The 20,412-nt window shown below is 42.0% G+C and overlaps 1 protein-coding gene across 1 annotated transcript; it reads left to right on the plus strand.

The window, feature by feature from the left end:
• Nucleotides 1-363: 363 nt before the first annotated feature.
• On the plus strand, nt 364-18,553 carry LOC126267074 (solute carrier family 2, facilitated glucose transporter member 6-like). The gene is made up of 2 exons (XM_049971972.1): nt 364-1,011; nt 18,212-18,553. The coding sequence occupies exons 1-2, from the start codon at nt 364-366 to the stop codon at nt 18,551-18,553; spliced, it is 990 nt and encodes a 329-aa protein (XP_049827929.1).
• The last annotated feature ends 1,859 nt before the right edge of the window (nt 18,554-20,412 follow it).

Raw genomic sequence — 20,412 nt, forward strand, 5'->3', positions numbered from 1 at the left:
CTTTTTAAACAATTGCATCTGGTCACCCTACCTGTTGGCGACTTGGCTAGCAACGGTCCTGCAACAGAAAGGAGGCCGTGTCGCGCACATTGCGTGAGCGGTAGAATATTTTCTTACTTCTATCCACACAGTCCCATGATACATAAAGCCACACGCTACCTTACGTATTTGTGGTGTTTTTCCAATTTATGTTGATACCTTTCGTTGGACTCTCACATTTTCTTCCGAGTTTATTATTCATATAATCCCTATTACCCTTTGTAAATGATCAGTATTGCATTTTTTCACGACCGCTTTTCATTACACAGCATTATTAATTGTATATTCACAGCGTCGGTGATACACTTCGCTTTCGGCACGTTCATGGCCTGGTCGCCGGCGACTGTGCCCATCCTGCAGGAGGAGGACTCACCGGTGCCGCTGACGCCGGACCAGGGCTCGTGGATTGTGTCCATCAACTCGCTCACTGGCCTGGCGGCCATCCTTACCACTGCCTACGCCGCTGATGTCTTCGGGCGGAAAATGCTGATGCTGGTGGGCGCCGTGCCCGCTCTCATTTGGTGGCTGATGGTCGCCTTTGCCAGTTCCTATGAAGTGCTGATCACCGCCAGGGCCATCGGGAGCTTAACTGGCGGTTTCATCGGTGGCGCTACCACCATGTTCGTTTGTGAGATAGCTGACATCGAGATAAGGGGGACGCTCATGGCGTTTCACGGTATCTTCATGTACGGTGGAAGTCTGCTCATGTACTGTATCGTGCCCTATCTGCCCATATCCACTGTTGCCTTCAGCTGCATGTCTATTCCCGTTATATTTTTGGTCACGTTCGTATGGATGCCGAAGTCCCCGTATTTCTATCTCCTGCAGAACAGAGAATCTGAAGCTGTAAAGTCTCTTGTGAGGTACAAAGGCGAGCTGACACCAGAGGAGCTCCAGTTCGAGCTAGAAACGATGTACAAAGCTATCCGCCAGAAGCAAGAAACCAAAGGGAAGTGGAAAGACACATTTCTGGTACCAGTTTACCGGAGAACGTTGCTCTTAATGCTTGGATATGGACTGATTCACACATCTACGGGATCTATAGCGTTTGCTAACTACACGACCTACATATTTCAGAAGAGTGGAAGTGGAATCGATGCAAATGTGTCTTCAATCATCGTGACTGCTGTTTCTTTAGTTTCAAGTCTAGCGTCGTCATTTGTCATCGAGAGGGTCGGCCGGCGACCTCTAGCTGTTGGCTCAGCACTAGTAATGGGCGTCTGCCTTGCCGTAATGGGCGATATTTTTATGCTGACGCCGTCCAGGGCGACGTGAACTCCGTCTTCGACTGGGTACCACTCGCTTGCTTCATTTGTTTCAATGTAAGCATGTACTTATTTTTATTACGAGGGCGTGCTGAAAATTAATGCCTCTTAATTTTTTTTTATTCTGTTCTGAATATCGGATGATGCAAAAAGTGTTAGTTGACCTTAAATAACGAAAAGTGTGAGGTCATCCACATGAGTGCTAAAAGTAACACGTTAAACTTCGGTTACACGATAAATCAGTCTAACCTACAAGCTGTAAATTCAACTAAATACCTAGGTATTACAATTACGAACAATTTAAATTGGAAGGAACACATAGATGTTGTGGGGAAGGCTACCCAAAGACTGCATTTTATTGGCAGGACACTTAGAAAATGTAACAGACCTACTAAGGAGACTGCCTACGCTACGCTTGTCCGTTCTCTTTTAGAATACTGCTGCGCAGTGTGGGATCCTCACCAGATAAGGCTGACGGAGTACATGGAAAAGGTTCAAAGAGAGGCAGCACGTTTTGTAATAGCGCAAAATATGGGAGAGAGTGTCACAGAAATAATACAGGATTTGGGATGGACATCATTAAAAGAAAGGCGTTTTTCGTTGCCACGGAATCTTCTCACAAAATTCCTATCATCAACTTTCTCCTCCGAATGTGAAAATATTTTGTTGACACCGACTTAAATAGGGACGAACGATCACCAAGATAAAATAAGGGAAATTAGAGCTCGTGCGGAAAGATATAGGTGTTCATTCTTCCCGCGCGCTATACGAGGTTGGAATGACAATTGTGAAGGTGGCTCGATTAACCCTCTGCTAGGCACTTAAATGTGGTTTAGAGAGTATCCATGTAGATACAGATGAAAATTAATATCAGTTGAGGTGTTACATGTCATGCATATTACTCAGTCGACTTTTCCGCTTCGATGAAACAAATTGAAACCCTCCGCCGCTAGAGGGCTCCGAATTGTTGCTTGTAGCATGGCGTTGTGTAACGTAATTGTATTGCTGCGTGACAAACAGATTCTACAGAAAACTTCGTCCGCACATGGCGCACCCTCTCAGGACAATGCCAGACCACATACGAGCTTTGCGATATCTGCAACAATCTGACTCCTTCGGTTCACTGTCGTCGATCATCCCGACTTGGTCCCATCCGGTTTTCATATTATTCCAAAATTTATAGAACACCCTAGAGGACTTCAATTTGGTAGTAACGAAGCGATATGCTAGCAGAGATTATGTTGTGGCTCCAACGACAAAGTCAAACATTATACAGTAACGGTATCGATAAATTGGGAGAAATGTGTTCGTCATCATGGCGACTACGTTTAGAAATAAAAGAACAGAGGTGTAGAATCTTAACAAAATTTGTTCTACTTAAAATTTTTTAAGACTTTTCACTTAAAGAATTCGGAGGCATTACTTTTCAGCTCAGCTTCGCATTTATTTACTGTCGCAAAAACTTCGGTATTTTTTCTCCACAGAATGTAACATAATGCTTTTCTTCAACATAATTTGTACTGTTGTTTACTCCTCACACTTACCGTAGATATGATCACGAGTTAGCCGGTCGGAGTGGCCGTGCGGTTCTAGGCGCTACAGTATGGAGCCGAGCGACCGCTACGCTCGCAGGTTCGCATCCTGCCTCGGGCATGGGTGTGTGTGATGTCCTTAGGTTAGTTAGGTTTAATTAGTTCTAAGTTCTAGGTGACTGATGACCTCCGAAGTTAAGTCACATAGTGCTCAGAGCCATTTTTTTTTATCACGAGTTACACTGATAAACCAGAATATTATGAACACCGCACCCCGCGACGTTGGACGCCGCGTGGTGGCACTGCGAGCATGTGACGTGGTAACAAAAGTATGTAAGCGGAGTATACACGGACGGGGGATGACCCTAGCGGCGAATCGGCTGCAAATGGGTAAATTCATTGAGATAAGCGACTTTGACAAAGGGCAGATTATTATTGCGCAGAACCTGTGAACGAGTATCTCGGAAACGGCGAATGTGTGCTACTGACGTGAACAAAAGAGGTAGCAGGACAGTGAAATTACCACTAGGCGCTAAATGGTTGGACCTTCAAACTCTTCACAGAATGTGGGGTTCGGAGGCTTGTCTGCTCTGTGAAGAAAGATTGATGGTGATGTGTGGCATCTCTGACGCAAGAGCACAATGCTGGTGCACGCACAGGTGTTGGAGAGCCCGTCGTTCATTGTACGTTGTTGAACGTGGAGCTCCGCAGCGGACCACCCCTAAGTGACCCAATAACATCGTCAATTACGACTGCAATGGGCACGGTACCAAGGGGATTCGACCGTCGATCAATGGAAACGTCTCGGTTTTTCAGGTAAATCACATTTTTGCTACACTAGGTCGAAGGTCGTGTCCACAAACGCCGTCGCAGAGGTGAACGGCGGCTCGAAACGTGCAGTGCGCCACGGACCACGGACACAGGCTAGAGGGGCGGCGGCGGGGGGGGGGGGGGGGGGGGAGGGCCGAGCCGTATTATGCTACGGGAGACGTTGTCCTGAGCTTGATTGGGACCTCTGGTAGTAATCGAAGACACGCTAACAGCTCGAACCACCTGCATCCCCTCGTGCCTGATGTCTTCCCCGACGGTGGTGCCAGCTTTTAGCAGTGTAACTGTCTGTGTCTCGGAATCAGAACCTTGCTGCGGCGCTTTCAGGAGCATTATAGTGAATTCATGTTGATGTCTCGGCCACCAGATTCGTCTGATGTAAATCCTATGTAACCCATATGGATCGCTGTCGGGCGCCACCACCGTGTACTCCTATCACCAGCCGGTTATCTACGCGAATTACATGACGTAGACATCTAATGCCGAATACCTCTACAAACCTACCAACAAGCTGTCGGAGCCCCGATACGCAAGTCAGTGATGTATTTCGTTCCAGAGACAGACAGACAAGCTATTAAGTAGGTGGTAACAATTTTTTGGCTCATCAGTATATACACATTCGTGACCACCACTGTACGCTCATGATTTCATGCTTTTTGCTGTGTCGGAAGATCATTTGCGGCAACATCCTATGATCAGACGTGATAACATGCATCATTGTGGACTGCAGATGAACTCGTAGGGACAATAATTGAGAAATCAACTATACATATTTGTTAAAATATTTTGCTCAGCCTTACAGAAGGTACGTAGTGCCCAATATACTACATCACAGATATTAGTTACTACACAAGGAAGAAAGTGCGCACCTCGATCAAAGTACCTGAGATACTATGGTGTAAAACCAAAGGAGTAATGTAGACGGTGAAATTGAAATTCAGACCATAGCAGCAATGGGGCACTAAAATAAATTCAGTGGCGCAAAGTCAAAATTTGTTCCGGAGTCGTACACAGATTTCCCACTTTAGGCGAGTAGTCGCCTTAAGGGTTTCGGTTATGCCAGCACACTACCTGTCCAACCCAAATGCTTTACTTGCCGCACATACAGAAGTACTGTGTTCTTTCTCACTACTTTCATTGCTCGCAACCTCATGCTGATTTCCACAAGTGTTTGGACACTCGATAAGCCATGCTGTGCCAAAAAACAGCGAAGAGCGCTAAGGAATACAACAATGCAATGAATATGGTCATAGCTCGTCAGATAACTGTTATTTAATCCAGTCACTTGCTGTAAGAGCAGGCTAATTATGTAGCTGTCTGGTACAGCCCGTGCCCATACGAAATGCAGATGTTGTCGAATCCATGGAGGGAGTGACATTTGACTTTAGATTAAGACTCTGCTACTAATAAAAGGGGGACAGGCTGTAGAAACTAAAATAGCGTTTCGATAAAATATTTGTTAAATAAAGCCAAAATCTTAATTGTTTACCAGTTTCAGTTAAAACCAGACTGTGGTCGAATGGTCTAACAGAGGTACCTCTTCTTCTAGAATCTAATGCAGCCACCAGACTTATACACAAAGGGCTTTTGACTGAAACGAATAGGATACACGAGTCAAGCCTACACCTGAATAGGAGGGGAAAGGACAGGTTAGTTAAGCATCTTCAAGAATGTGTGAGGGGGTACACAAGCACACAAAGCAGCAACATGGTCGCGAATTGAACAGTGACCCGAATACAGAATAAATATCCTTTACTTCACGTCTATGGTCACAATTTTTTTGTCTGGTGCCAAGAAAGTTTGTAACAATAGACGTGAAGTAAAGGAAATTTACAAAGCTAGATCTCTGATTTCTGGAGTCAGAGGTGCACATTTTTTAGGTTAGAGTCAGTTTATAGCCATACAGTACTGATAGAAATTAGAAAAAATAGTTCCTTTATATATGTGACAGTACACAGAAATGTAAAATTGCTTTGTTTCGTCAGAACACTAGGGAGCTGAGGCACAAGATAGACAAGCTTCTTGTATGTCTTCTGTAGTAAATGTTCTGTCCATCTCTGGCAACCATATGACCACAGAGATGGAGAAGTTAAATTTAAGGAATTATAGGTTAGCATGATTTTCGTGTAGAGTGAACAAGCTGAACAGAATCATTATAATACTGATACAGGAAGTTTTTGTGTAGAGAAACATGTGCTTGTTAGTTGCTACTACAGGATGTTTCTGTTATTTCAACAGTCTATAAGTACTCTCTAGGAAGCTTTCAACTGTTTATAAACAATCTATATACTTTCTTGAGCTACCAGTCATGCATGACGAAGAATTTAATAGTTAATGGAGGTTTCAGTGAATATTTATTAAACGATTCTGACAGGAAAAATAAAATGTATTCAATATTTGGTTGGGTAAGTCACATTTAAATGCCAAATTTTCCAACTTGAATGCAGCAAGACAGCAGAAGGTGACTTAAAAACAATTTTTAGACGTTGCTCAGACTGAAACAATTGTTAATGGACTACCTGATCATGAGGTACAATTAAGCGTTTTACAGCTCTGAGCAGTGAGTCTTACTCATATTAATGAGAACAGGCTAAAATGTGTTAACAAGAAGTTAAAAGAGAGAGTGTGGGATGAGATAAGTGAAGAAAGAAATGCTAATGCGAAATTCGATATATGTCATAGTAAATTTTTGTCAATATTTAAAAGTGGCTTTCCTGAAACGTTATCCAAAAAGCCCATAAAGCATGTAGGCTATGATGAAGGGAAAACACATATTTATTTAGAGACCAGAAAAGTCAAGATCTGACTTTACTTGACTTCTACAAAGAATAATGTAATATTTTAAGGAAATTCATTAAAATGTCCAGAAATACACAGTTCCTAACAGCAGTTAATAACACAGATAATATTATTAAAACTGTAAGAAATATTGTGAAATGGGAGACAGCACAACCAGACAGTGCATAAGATACCACCAGAACTAAGCAAAATGATAATGCTGTGATTCATAATTCACAAGTTGCAAATATTTTTAACAATCACTTTCCAAGTGTAGTGACAGAAATAGGGTTAAATGGTTAAGTGTAAGAAACAAGTTAACACATTAAAAAAGTCATTGCATAAAATTTTAAGAAACTAGAAGTAGAAACAACGTCCATCATTAAAAATTAAAAGAATTATAAAGATTCTAAAACACAAGAGCTCATATGGTGTTGATAGAATTTCAGAAAGACATCTGAGAAGTTATTTTAACGTCCTCAGTGATATGTGTATATAACATATCACTAGTACAAGGAATTTTTTGAGAGAGGATAAAATATGAAACTTAAGCTCTTTTTCAACAAAGGGCACGAGGAAGGATTAAAGGTTTATCGCCCAGTTTCGTTACTGACACTTTTTCCAAATATATGAAAAAGTAGAGTACAGTGATATCACATTTAAGTAAAAACAACTTACTTAGCAAATCACACTGTAGAGTTCAGAAGGGTTGCTCGACTGAGAGTGCTATTTATACATTCAATTGCCAAATTTTACGAGCTTTAAATCACAAAATGTTGATAGTTGGTATTTTTTGTGATGTTTGGAAGGCATTTGATTCTGTAAATCATGTTACTCTCATAGAAAAACTTATGTTTTTTTGGAACTGATGGCTTCACACACCACTGGTTCGAATCATTTTTAAAAGCCAGAATGTAAAATGTTCTGCTGAATAATACAAACAATGTTGAAAGGGGAGAGAATATTAGTGCTTGGGGTGAAATCACAAATGGTTTTTCAGAATGTTCAATTTTGAGTCCACACCTATTCCATATATATGTGAATGAGCTTACACTTAACATTCAACAAGCAGAACTGGAGCGTTTTGCAGATGATACTAGCGTTACCACAAATCTCATTAGAGAGAAAGACACGGAAGAGATCGTTAATGATGTTTTCCAAAGAATTATTATATTTTTCTCTGAAAATGGACTCTCTTAATCTTGCGAAAACACACTATTGTCAGTATTCTACAATAAATAGTCGTACCAACAACTGATGCAGCACAAGTACAGGAGGTAGTAAACAGGGTAGAAAGCTCCAAATTTTTAGATGTAAATATTGATGAAAGAAGCTGGAAGACTTGTATAACTGAACTACACACAATTAAGTTCAGCCGCTTTTGCCTATCGTGTAGTTGCTTGACTTGGAAACAAATGAATCAACCTTCTGACATATTTTGCACATTTCCGTTCAATAATATCTTGTGAATCAATTTTCTGGGATAATTCACCACTTAGAAAGAGATTATTAAAGCGCAAACGCTAGCAGTAAGAATAATATGTGATGTTCACCTGGGGTCGCCATGTAGGCACATCTTTAAAAACTAGACATTTTAATTGCACCATAACAATATACTCGTATATGTATATTCGCTAATGAAAGTTCTAAATCTAACCTATAATGACTTCTACTTAACTGAACTACACACAATTAAGTTCAGCCGCTTTTGCCTATCGTGTAGTTGCTTGACTTGGAAACAAATGAATCAACCTTCTGACATATTTTGCACATTTCCGTTCAATAATATCTTGTGAATCAATTTTCTGGGATAATTCACCACTTAGAAAGAGATTATTAAAGCGCAAACGCTAGCAGTAAGAATAATATGTGATGTTCACCTGGGGTTCCAGGAACGAGTTTCATTTAAAAACTGATAGCCTGTCTTTTTCAAAAAAATTATAAATGTAGTTCTATGTTTATGACTAAAACATACGTTCACTAATGGTTACACTGATCATGTACATGTGTCATATAAACTGACTCGTTCCACACCATTTCGCCAGAAGAGTCGTTAAAATGATATGCGGAATATGTGACTAACTAAATAACTATCAGCGATGACCTGAGAGACATTCAGGAAATTCAAGGTTGCAACTGGTATCGCCAGGTACCTCCAGGAACACTCATACATACAGGGGTGACTTTGCTGAGTTATACTTCTAAACAGAGTCTTGTGATGCGTTCTAACTGAGACTGGTAAATAATTACTATCTGTATTTAACGAATATTTTTTAGAATTTAGAATTCACAGCTAAAACAGGTTCTCAAGACTGCACTTTCAAACTTCGACAGTATATGCACAGACCTTCATAAAACCAAAGAAAAGAAAGGAAATGTTACATAATGAATGAGGCGCACGCAGGACTGTGCATGTAGTGAGGAAACTGGTCCCATACGTAATGTCATTGGTAGCAACATTTCATTCTCCCGTGGTTCAGTTTAGAATGGTGCTAAATATTTGACCTTTATATAAGTGAATAAATTAGACACATCTATAAAAGTTCATAAAATACCGAAGTCACTTTAACTTGCGTATTAATGGACACTGAGATCCAGATAATATTTTAACGTCACATTTTTGTAGTCGCTATCACAGGTAGACAACGATGTGGCAGGTGATCAGCAATTTGTAGCTTGCAAAGGTAATTTTCATAGATACCAATTTCAAGTGGCAGATATATTGCTGCTTGACTTTCAAAATTGCAGTGCCGCGTGTAGTGAAATGAGGTGAAAACAAAATAATATTCGCAGAGCGCAAAAGAAGTTATCAGCAGAAATGAAGTACTTCATATTCACTGAACTCTTCAGTTGTTACTGCCCCAGTATCTACGAATATTTATTCTAATTTTCTGTTGGTCCACCTCATCCTTCGCTCTTTCAGTGCATCTCACTCTCTCCCTATCTCCTCCTCCTCCCTCTCTATCTCCTCCTAACCACGCTCTATACAACTCGTCCTCCACTCTCTATGAGTCTGCTCCTCCCTCCTCTCTCTGACCATCTGTCTCTCTGAATATTTCTCCTGTTACTGCCTCTATATTCTCCTCAATCCCTCTATCTTCTCTTCCCACCGTACCCCTCTCTATCCATCTCCTCCTCGTCCATCCATCTCTTCCTTCACTCTCTAACTCTCGCCATTTCCTCCTCACTCGCTGTCTGTCCACCTCCTCCTCCACCCTCTCTCAGTTCATCTTCTCTTTCCGCATCTCCGTCCTTCTTCCCTTTCTCTGTTCATTTCTTCCTCCCTCATACCAGTGCTCTTGTTTTCCTTTGCCCCTTCCTCTCTCCATGTTAGGAGGTTGCTGGTTCTTATCCTCTCAGTATTTCTTTGCAGGTTATAAATATGTGTAACAAGTTTGGTTAAATCCATCGACCGGTCTAATAGTAGTATCTTACCTGCGGCTTTGCTCACATACTCTCATGTCACATGTCACCTGTATTTCACATATATTTAATCTATTTCACACAAATTTGACTTTTATCGCTAGTGAATATCGCTCTGTAGTTTCGTTTTCATGCAGCTAGATGTGTATGATGTCATATCTCCTTTAACGTAAGGCATAGAATCATATGGTTTTGGAGGTACATTTGGCGCCTTATGTGGACGCTGTCTGTGACACCTGTTCCAAGTAGAATTCGTGTTTATCACGTCTTATCTCCTGAACTTTGTGTAGTACGATGATACAATTTTTTTCAGATGCGTTTGAAACGTCCCCTTAGAAAAATTATGAATGACTGTGCTGGTAAACCTCTACGTTATTTGATTTTCAAACAGCTGAGAAAAACTGAACGTACTCAGACATTTCTCTCTTTACTTATTCTGATCAACACTAAATTGAAACACAATATTTTTAGCGCGACGCAATCTGACTTTCAGTAATCTCTACAAAAGAATCGCCCTGACTAACAATAACCTATACCTTTCATGAATCACTTACCTCTCAAAAATCTTCGTTAATCAAACTACTGCAATATAGCGAGTGTCAATACTTCCAAGTAAATAAAAGATTCTAGCTACTGAAGGCACTAACTACTGATAGGCATAGTTAGCAAATAAAGATTTTGATGGAGAAGAAACAATGTATTTACCTTAATAGTGTTCAAAAGTCATAATATATCAATTCATGACACCCAGTCTTACAATTTCCTTTTCCTGACGGACACACGCCCAGATCGGCCGCTCTCAAAACTCCGCCATCTCTCTCCCCACATCCACCCCTGCTAGCGGCTCACCTCCAACTGCAGAACGCTATGCGCTGTTCACATCCAACTGCCCAACACTACAATAGCGAAAATTCCAACAATGCAAACCAGCAACAGACTGCACACAGCACAGTCAGTGATTTTCATAAGAGCGCTACGTGGCGTTACCAACATAAAAACCTAAACAGCCTACTTGCGCATTCAGTGGTATACCGGAATATTGTCTGGAAAAGTGTCGTGTTTACAGTTAATAGTAACGAAGTAATAAAATGTCAAACCCAGTGCGGCTGTTATACTGCACGAACAGTGAGAAATGGAGTAAGGGGTGAACTTTTCCTCTTTCATCATTTTATGTGTGTTGATACGACGAAAAGTGTGTAAAAGTTTGAAATTATCAATACTCATACTCAAATACTGGATGAATAAAGTCTACGTTACACTCTTTTTTCAACCCTATCCCCACCCTAGGACAGGTAGTTGGTTTTAACCCCTAAAGCCAATCTCTCCAGACAGTAAGTGATATGTGTACCAAGTTTGGTTGACAACGGTCCAGCGGCTTAGGAGGAGATGGGAAACGTACCTACATACAGCCCAGTCACATTAATGCGATGACCTGTGAGAAGCCTGAATAACCATTTTTTGCAGTGCGGTCATGCAGGAAGAGCGTCAGTGAGGTTCTGGAAGGGATGTGGAGACATGCCGACTCCAGTACCCTGGCCAGCTGCACCAGGTTTCTCGGTTGAGGATCCAAGGTGCAAACAGGCCGATCGAGGTGGTTCCATAAATTATCGATTGGATTTAAATCAGGAGATTTTGGTGGCCAGGCGAGTACGGTGAGCTCATTGTGGTGCTCTTCGAAGCACGCACGTACACTGCGAGCTAGTGACACGTGGCACTGTCTGGCTGGTAGATACCATCGTGCTGAGGAAAACACAAACTGCACGCTTTGGTAGACATAGTCTCCAAGCGTAACTTACGTGATCCGTTGTGCCTGCCAGAATGACGAGGTCATCCATGCAATGCCAAGAAAATATTTCGCCGCCCATAACACTCGATCCTCTGGTATCATTCCGACGATTATTGCAGTTCCATACACGCCAATGGCCATCTGAAAATTTTCCCTGTTGTCTGTGCAAAACAAAGGTTTATGCTGTGGGAAAATTATTGTTCTTCCGTGGCACTATTCACATGACGATGGAATTTTGCTGTATGCACCTAATTGTTGACAATCGCAAATAATGTGATAAATACACTCCTGGAAATTTAAATAAGAACACCGTGAATTCATTGTCCCAGGAAGGGGGGGAAACTTTATTGACACATTCTTGGGGTCAGATACATCACATGATCACACTGACGGAACCACAGGCAGATAGGCAACAGAGCATGCACAATGTCGGCACTAGTACAGTGTATATCCACCTTTCGCAATAATGCAGGCTGCTATTCTCCCATGGAGACGATCGTAGAGATGCTGGATGTAGTCCTGTGGAACGGCTTGCCATGCCATTTCCACCTGGCGCCTCAGTTGGACCAGCGTTCGTGCTGGACGTGCAGACCGCGTGAGACGACGCTTCATCCAGTCCCAAACATGCGCAGTGGGTGACAGATCCGGAGATCTTGCTGGCCCAGGCTAGTTGACTTAAACCTTCTAGAGCACGTTGGGTGGAACGGGATACATGCGGACGTGTATTGTCCTGTTGGAAGAGCAAGTTCCCTTGCCGGTCTAGGAATGGTAGAACGATGGGTTCGATGACGGTTTGGATGTACCGTGCACTATTCAGTGTCCCCTCGACGATCACCAGAGGTGTACGGCCAGTGTAGGAGATCACTCCCCACACCATGATGCCGGGTGTTGGCCCTGTGTGCCTCGGTCGTATGCAGTCCTGATTGTGGCGCTCACCTGCACGGCGCCAAACACGCATACGACCATCATTGGCACCAAGGCAGAAGCGACTCTCATCGTCCCTCCATCCACGTCTGTCGCGACACCACTGGAGGCGGGCTGCACGATGTTGGGGCGTGAGCGGAAGACGGCCTAACGGTGTGCGGGATCGTAGCCCAGCTTCATAGAGACGGTTGCGAATGGTCCTCGCCGATACCCCAGGAGCAACAGTGTCCCTAATTTGCTGGGAAGTGGCGGTGCGGTCCCCTACGGCACTGCGTAGGATCCTACGGTCTAGCGTGCATCCGTGCGTCGCTGCGGTCCGGTCCCAGGTCGACGGGCACGTGCACCTTCCGCCGACCACTGGCGACAACATCGATGTACTGTGGAGACCTCACGCCCCACGTGTTGAGCAATTCGGCGGTACGTCCACCCGGCCTCCCGCATGCCCACTATACGCCCTCGCTCAAAGTCCGTCAACTGCACATACGGTTCACGTCCACGCTGTCGCGGCATGCTACCAGTGTTAAAGACTGCGATGGAGCTCCGTACGCCACGGCAAACTGGCTGACACTGACGACGGCGGTGCACAAATGCTGCGCAGCTAGCGCCATTCGACGGCCAACACCGCGGTTCCTGGTGTGTCCGCTGTGCCGTGCGTGTGATCATTGCTTGTACAGCCCTCTCGCGGTGTCCGGAGCAAGTATGGTGGGTCTGACACACCGGTGTCAATGTGTTCTTTTTTCCATTTCCAGGAGTGCATAACCTTCTGACGAAGGGCACTATAACACTAAATGCCTGAAACCGTTATAGAAATTAAATTTATTTTATGCCACTGGTCACGTACTATTGCTTTATGTTGCCAGTGCTGTAACCTGCCGTCTGTGTGTGGTTGTTGCACGTTGACGTCAAACTTAAGCAGTGATCACATTAATGTGAGTGGACCGTCAACAAGAGGCGGTCAGAAAGTTCCAGTCCGAGGCCGTACAGTCCAGAATAGGTATGCCAATCAGACAAAATCACAGTGCGGATTGAGGCTTCCATCCCATTGACGGACCAGGTTGAAGATACCCAGTTGGTGAAACGCAATGCCCTGCTGCATGCAACAGTCTCTAAATGCCTGCTATATGCTCGCCCCCCGACAGGAAACGTCGATCTTTCAAGGTCTTCTTTAAGGGAGCAAATGGAGCATGGGGAGAGATCAGGGCTAGAGAGATGAGCTCGGTGACTTCCTACTTGAGTTCGAATAACTTAAGTGTTACGTTATTTGCGATATGGGGACGTGTGTTATCATGAAGCAGCAACACACCTTGTTTCCCTTTTCCCAGAAGTTTCGCCTTAGCTGCACGCTGTAATTCCTCCGGAATTGGGCAGTACCACAAGGTTACTTGAAATCAGTACGCAGTGGGGCTCCCAGATCGACCGAAATCTTGTGTTAAATCGTGAGCAGCAAGGTACTTTGCGCGCACCATTCCACAATGGTGGTTTTCCCCAGACACACTGTCCTGTATACATTCTCCATTCCCCGAAGGATGTTTGCCGGTGTTTGTCCTTTGGCAGCCAATAAGAGAACAGCAGTACGTTGTTCCCCTTTGGACGCACTTGGTAATAACGTTGCCACATTTCACTTTCCCGCGTTTATAGCACGCACTGTGGAAAAACGCGAATGCCGCACTAATCCCTTGCCTACATGTCGGGCTTATATAATCATATCGGAATCCTGCTACGTTGCATACACACTTCATCAACATCCTCAGACACAAACTTCTGATGCCCCTTTTACTTACGCACATATATCCACTCATTTCTGTAATAGGTATGGAATAACAAACAGATAAAACACCTTAAGAATCACCATAACCAATAACCATACTAGACACCTATCTGTACATAATTAATTATCATGACCATAGGCTTGTTGCAGGGTATAACTGAACGCAAAGCGACAATAGTTTTCATAGTATTATGATGATTAAAAGCGTTTCTGCTCTATGATATGTTTTTATAATGAACCAACTAGTTCCATGGCGTTAGATGAACATCTTCAGGGATACATCTGTATATAAACGAGAGCAAAACGTATACAAATCATGTTTTGACTAAAATATAGTTACAATACGGCAGACTGTACGAACATCATTCCGATAAAGGAAACTTAGAATAAGGATAAAGCGATAAACTAGATGGACGTAAAAGTATGAAGCAAACTACATATGTAGATAACGAAAACCTACGTTAAACTGGTAAGGTAAAATAAATCTCAGAAATAGTCTGCGTCGTTGTAAGGTAGATAACCAAGGTCAAATCTAAGTACAAAGCTGTTTACAGAATAGACCATCATCGAGATAAAAGGACTTAGGAAAGGAATAACAGAAGTATTATACAGGGCGAGCATTAATAAAACCGACAAATTGCTGGGACAGATTGCTGACTGGAAATGGAGGAATAAGGGTCCTATGTACATGTGTCCGGAATTGCATCGTTGCCGCAGTAGGTGGTGCTGATGAACGAAAGTTCCTCTGACCACTAGCCATGTTTTCCTTATGGGTTGCGCGCTGTGTGATTTATGCAGCGTACTGTAAGCAGCAGAATGGTCCGGTATTCATTCCGGGTATGGTCAAGCAGATGGAAACAGCCGAGAGGCAGTTCGGCTGTACTAAAACAAGTACCCTCATGGACACCAGTCACGTCACACAACATTTCAAGTACCCTTTTTGGGTGTTTGTATAATAATGGATCCTTTCAGACAGAGGGATATGCAGGGAGGCGGCAGACTGCGCGTACACCAGATTTGGAGCTTTGGGTCCTACAGTATGATAAGACTAACCCTAGTACAAGCTCCAGGCAAGTGGTCCGCCAGCTTGGTGTAAGCCAAAGTACGAATACGCGAATCCTGCGTGACAACCGCTACTATCCCTATCAGCTGCAACAAGTGAAAGTATTATCAACAGTGGATTTCCCTCTACGGGGAGTATTTTCTGGGTGGTTTTTGCACCAAACCATCAGTATTATGGGATTTCTGTCATCAATCCTCTCTACCGACGGAGTATCAATCTGTATAATCGTCGTATGAGGGCTACAGACAATCCTCGCGGAATGGTCGAGGCGCCTCGTCAGGATCGGTTCAATATAAGTGTGTGGGCAGGGATTGTCGACGACCACATACTTTGTCCTGTTATTATTCCACTACATCTCGACTGAGGGTTGTATGTGGACTCCCTGCGGAATGTTCTACCTGGGCTGCTTGAGAATGTGCCTTTGGCAACACAGCACGTTATTTGGTTTCTGCATGACGGTGTACTTCCACGTTATAGTTCGCCGATACCTCAACATCTTCCCTGGACGTTGGATAGGAGGCGAAGGCCCTGTAGCACTGCCTGCTAGATCACCAGACTTAAACCCACTGAATTTTTTACCTGTGGGGCCATCTGAAAAGCGTTGTGCATGCTGAACCAATACCTGATGTGCAGACCCTTAAATAGCGTGTTCCCGACACCTGTGACTGTATTCGGAGAGAGAGGACGGAACGTGCGAAAGAGTGCGGCAATCCACGATGCGACGTGTGAACACGTGCATTGCATCCTATGAAGGCCACTTTGAATATCCGTTGTGACGTGGATGCGATGCAGTTCTGAGCTGTCCTCCGGGACGATTTGTTGTCGCACGCACACTGCCCATTTCAGGACACATGTTCATAGGACCTTTCCCCTCAACTTCCTGTCAGGAATCAGTCCTGCTGTTTGTCAGTTGCATTAATCTTCACAAAGTATACTAGTAGCAAAGGAGTAACACCGTCGTGACAAGGGGTACTGAGGGACCACCAAGATTGCAACTAAGCTGAACCAGAGATGGCACTGACAAAGAAAACGGGCGCACGCTGGTAAGAACTTATGCACTGGGAGGTGCCATGGGAATAATATCGTAAAATGTGACAGTGAAATTCGAGTAGCTATACAAGTAATTTTACAAATGCAAGATAGAAGAACCTGTTACAATAGTTATGTGAAGATGCAGAAAACGTGTCTCAGGGTATAGACTCCACGTGCAACTAGAGTTGGGCCATTGCAACATTTTAGCTAACTATGATTGCCTGAATAGGACGACCTAAGACATATATTCTGTTCTGTATTTCAATCCATTTCTAAACGGAGTCATTTGGCATTCTTCCCTGAAATCACTGTCCTCCACTATGCCATTTCCTGGTTGTCCTCTAGTATTGCTATTATTATTATTATTATTATTATTATTATTATTATTATTATTATGTGGTTCATACATCACCATTTACGTATTTTCATTTCCTAAAGACGTTTTTTTAATAAATTTGTATTTATTTTTATTTTATAATTGTATTCCACCTCGCATGGTTGCCCCCACAGTGTTTAGATAATAAAATAATTATTATAATATTTTATGATTCTGCTTCTTGTCGCCCACGCTATAAACGTTCTTATGTGCATGTGCCTGTTTTCCTGATCAGTACTGTCCCCTCAGCTATAGTCTGGGCGGTTCCTGCCTTCTGTCGTCATGACGATATTACGTCTTTGGTACATCTGTAGAAAATATTTAATTTTCCCTTTCCTGAGTCCTTTATCTCGATGATGGTCTCTTTTGTAAGCAGCATTTTACCTAAAGTTGACCTTCGTTATCTTGTAATTATGCACACTCTTTTTTTAGGTTTATTTTACCTCATCAGTTTAACGTAGGTTTCCATGATCTAAACATATAATTTGTTTTATACTTTTACATCCATCTGTTTTATCGCTTTATCCTTATTGTGTGTTCACTTTATCGGAGTGATCTTCCTACAGTCTGCCATATCTTGACTACCGATCTGACGATCGAACATTTTTAGTACATTTCGACAGAGAATGTTGAGTCGTCTACTGGTTATCGTTTGAACTAAGTTATTAAGTGAATTTTCAGTACATAATTTTCCTATGTAGTTTCGTGTAAAATCCGAAACATGACTTTCATACGTTTTTCCGTTGTTCATATGCAGATGTATACCTAAAGATGTGGCTCTAACATCATGAAATTACTTGGTTCATGAATACATATTTATCATACAGCTCAAACAGTCTTTTTCATAGTGATACAATTCTACAGCTGTGAACACCCACAATTTCTAGTATTTCTAGTCAAATGCTCATGCAAACATGTGGCAAAACAGGCTCCGACACACTAGTCATCATCGAAAGCCCACCTTGGTCGATAATTGCGTCAGAACATGCGAGGGATCTGTATTCCCATGAGACACCTGTCACTAATATACAAATGTGGCACTGCAGTCCCAAAAATTGGGAAAAATATTAACAATACTTATGTGATATTTCCAAGGATGTCAATGAAATGAAGTGTTTATTTCCAGTAGAATCAAGAAACCTTGACACAGTAAGATGACTCCTCTTAAAAAATTAATATCAGTCATCAATATAAGCACTGAAAAAATGCTAAACTCATTTGATAAAATCTATGCTCGTCTTTAGTTACTCATCACATTCACTTTTGAATCCCCAACAAAAGTTCCTGTAATAAACATTAATTTGCATATTTCTCAGAGTGTTTAGTTGTCAAGGGTTATGCAAAAATCTTTCATTTGAACTGTAACATCGTGCTAATGAGTACTAACTATGTTTCAGCTAAGCAACAGTGTTGCATCAGCGCCAATTGGATCCCTGCTCACAGGAGAGGTGTTCCACGTGTCCGTTAAGGCCATCTGCCTGACGTTGTACAGCACAGTAACAGCTCTCTATGGCTTTGTCCTGAAGAAGCTGTTCCAAGTGGTGTCGGACGGCCTGGGCGCTTATTACTCCTTCTGGGCGTTCTCTTTCATGTGCTTTGTCTGTGCAGTGTACATGTACAAGCTGCTACCAGAAACAAGAGGAAAGACCTTTGCACAGATCAACGACGATATGGAATACATCACAGGTGGACATGTTGATGACGACAACAAAGATTCAGTGAAGACTGCTTCCGGATGAAAGTTAAAAAGTGTTTGCCCTTTTTCCTAAGTTAACAACAATGCAGCGAAGTAACATATTTCATTCTGCTTCACACCTGTCGTATCACGAGAAATAACTCTTCAGGGAAGATGCAACTGAATCCAAGTTTCCATTACGGAAATACCTAGAAATGTCACACAGACAAACCTGATGTACATTTCTTAGAAACCCAGAGTACATGACATTTCGGAAAAAGCTTTTAGATCATGTCATTTTCATCACAGACAGTGTGTTCTTCACCAGTCTTTGTATTGTAAGTTTGACAACTGCAGTTTCTGTATGCATATTATAATTTATCATAAATGGTCTTTTGCACATCGTAACAAATATGATGTATGCGTGATGTTTTTCGCACGTTACCAATTTTGTTTTCTGGGTGACCTGTTTATGAACAGCTGTATCTTAACGATATCGCCACATCTAAAATTCCTTTTAAGTAAAACACCGCAAGAGAATCATTCACCAAATCGGAAGTGATTATCTAATAGCCGACGACACATATTTCTAATGGCAGCAGATGGTCTGTTATTGACCCTAAGAGAGAGAAAGACGAATCTTGCTTTGGAACAAATTGCTCAATCGTGATATTATGGACATTTCCATGTGATCTTATAGTATTATTGCCTAAGTTTACGTGTAGTTTAAATTAAACTTTTTGTAAGTTTTTAGATTTGCTTTTGTAATGATATTTTAAGCGGTATTCGCGTGCTTGTAGAAAAATGAATTTTGCCTTGCGAAGATCTGATTTTCATTCAGTTATGTGATCACAAAGTTTACTGTTTTTTTCAGCATTTTATCATTCTGGTGATCTAAATCTGTTTAGCTTCCTAATGCTCTAGATATTGTGAAACTATCGGCTTTTTAATTAATTGTGAAGTGAATTAAAGAAGTTTGGTCCTTACCATAACTCCTTCTGTAAGTTTCAGCTGTGTCTGCAGATGTGTGCTTATTCAGACGAAAATTGTCGTTATTTGTTTTGCTGTTCTTAAGAAATGTGAAATATGATTAAATAAATGGCTCAACTGAATTTATTTATTAACAAATCAATTTTCTCCTCACGTCCAATTTTCCAGGACGTTTTTAACTATAGTGCCAAAGAAATATGAACGTCAGCTTCGTTTCTCTGTATGCTGAAGCACTATTCTCCTTTGGTGCAAGGACTGTAACGTTATTTTGACACAAACCTATTTCAAACAAAATTAATATATAAGAGTGCACGAAATACATCTCTTAGCTACTGCAAATGTAAGCTTCTTTAAGAAGTGTGTGTGTGTGTGTGTGTGTGTGTGTGTGTGTGTGTGTGTGTGTGTGTGTGTGTGTGTGTGTGTGTGTGTTACAATTTTTGACATGAGGGCACTATAAGCCGTACCATATATCAATGGGTCGAACATACATTTCCATCATATAAGAGACCACAGAGAGTAGAGCATATACAATTGTCTTAAGTCTGTCTTAACACAGTCTATGTAAATGTGCTGTGCCTTGGCGCAGTCACGGTAGTTCACATTTGGTGATAACTCCACAGTTACTGTGTTTCTTGACGTTCTTTGCATTTTCTTAGTGATATTGGCACAGTGATCTTCAGGCACTTAAGATGTGTTCACTGTCGATATATCTTTTCCATATGACTATTCTTCAAATAAACCGTTACAGACACAATGAGACAGGTGTATGAATGAAAGTCATCTCACTTTCTACCACCTACAGCTTACAACTTTTAGCCAAGAGGTACAGATATAATATATTTATCAATGATTTTATTTTACATAGAAAATAAATTCCTTATTAATAACCTTTTCCAAGTTATTTTGAAAGTAAATTTCACAACTGTAATGTAA

The sequence above is a fragment of the Schistocerca gregaria genome, chromosome 1 (genome assembly GCF_023897955.1).
Source record: "Schistocerca gregaria isolate iqSchGreg1 chromosome 1, iqSchGreg1.2, whole genome shotgun sequence".
NCBI classification, from domain to species: Eukaryota; Metazoa; Arthropoda; class Insecta; order Orthoptera; family Acrididae; genus Schistocerca; species Schistocerca gregaria.

Excerpts from the sequence above, each read along its gene's own strand:
- LOC126267074 (XM_049971972.1), top strand. The coding sequence starts at position 364 with ATGGCCTGGTCGCCGGCGACTGTGCCCATCCTGCAGGAGGAGGACTCA. Across the intron at positions 1,012-18,211 it reads AGTGGAAAGACACATTTCTG|CTAAGCAACAGTGTTGCATC; the intron begins GTACCAGTTTAC and ends ACTATGTTTCAG.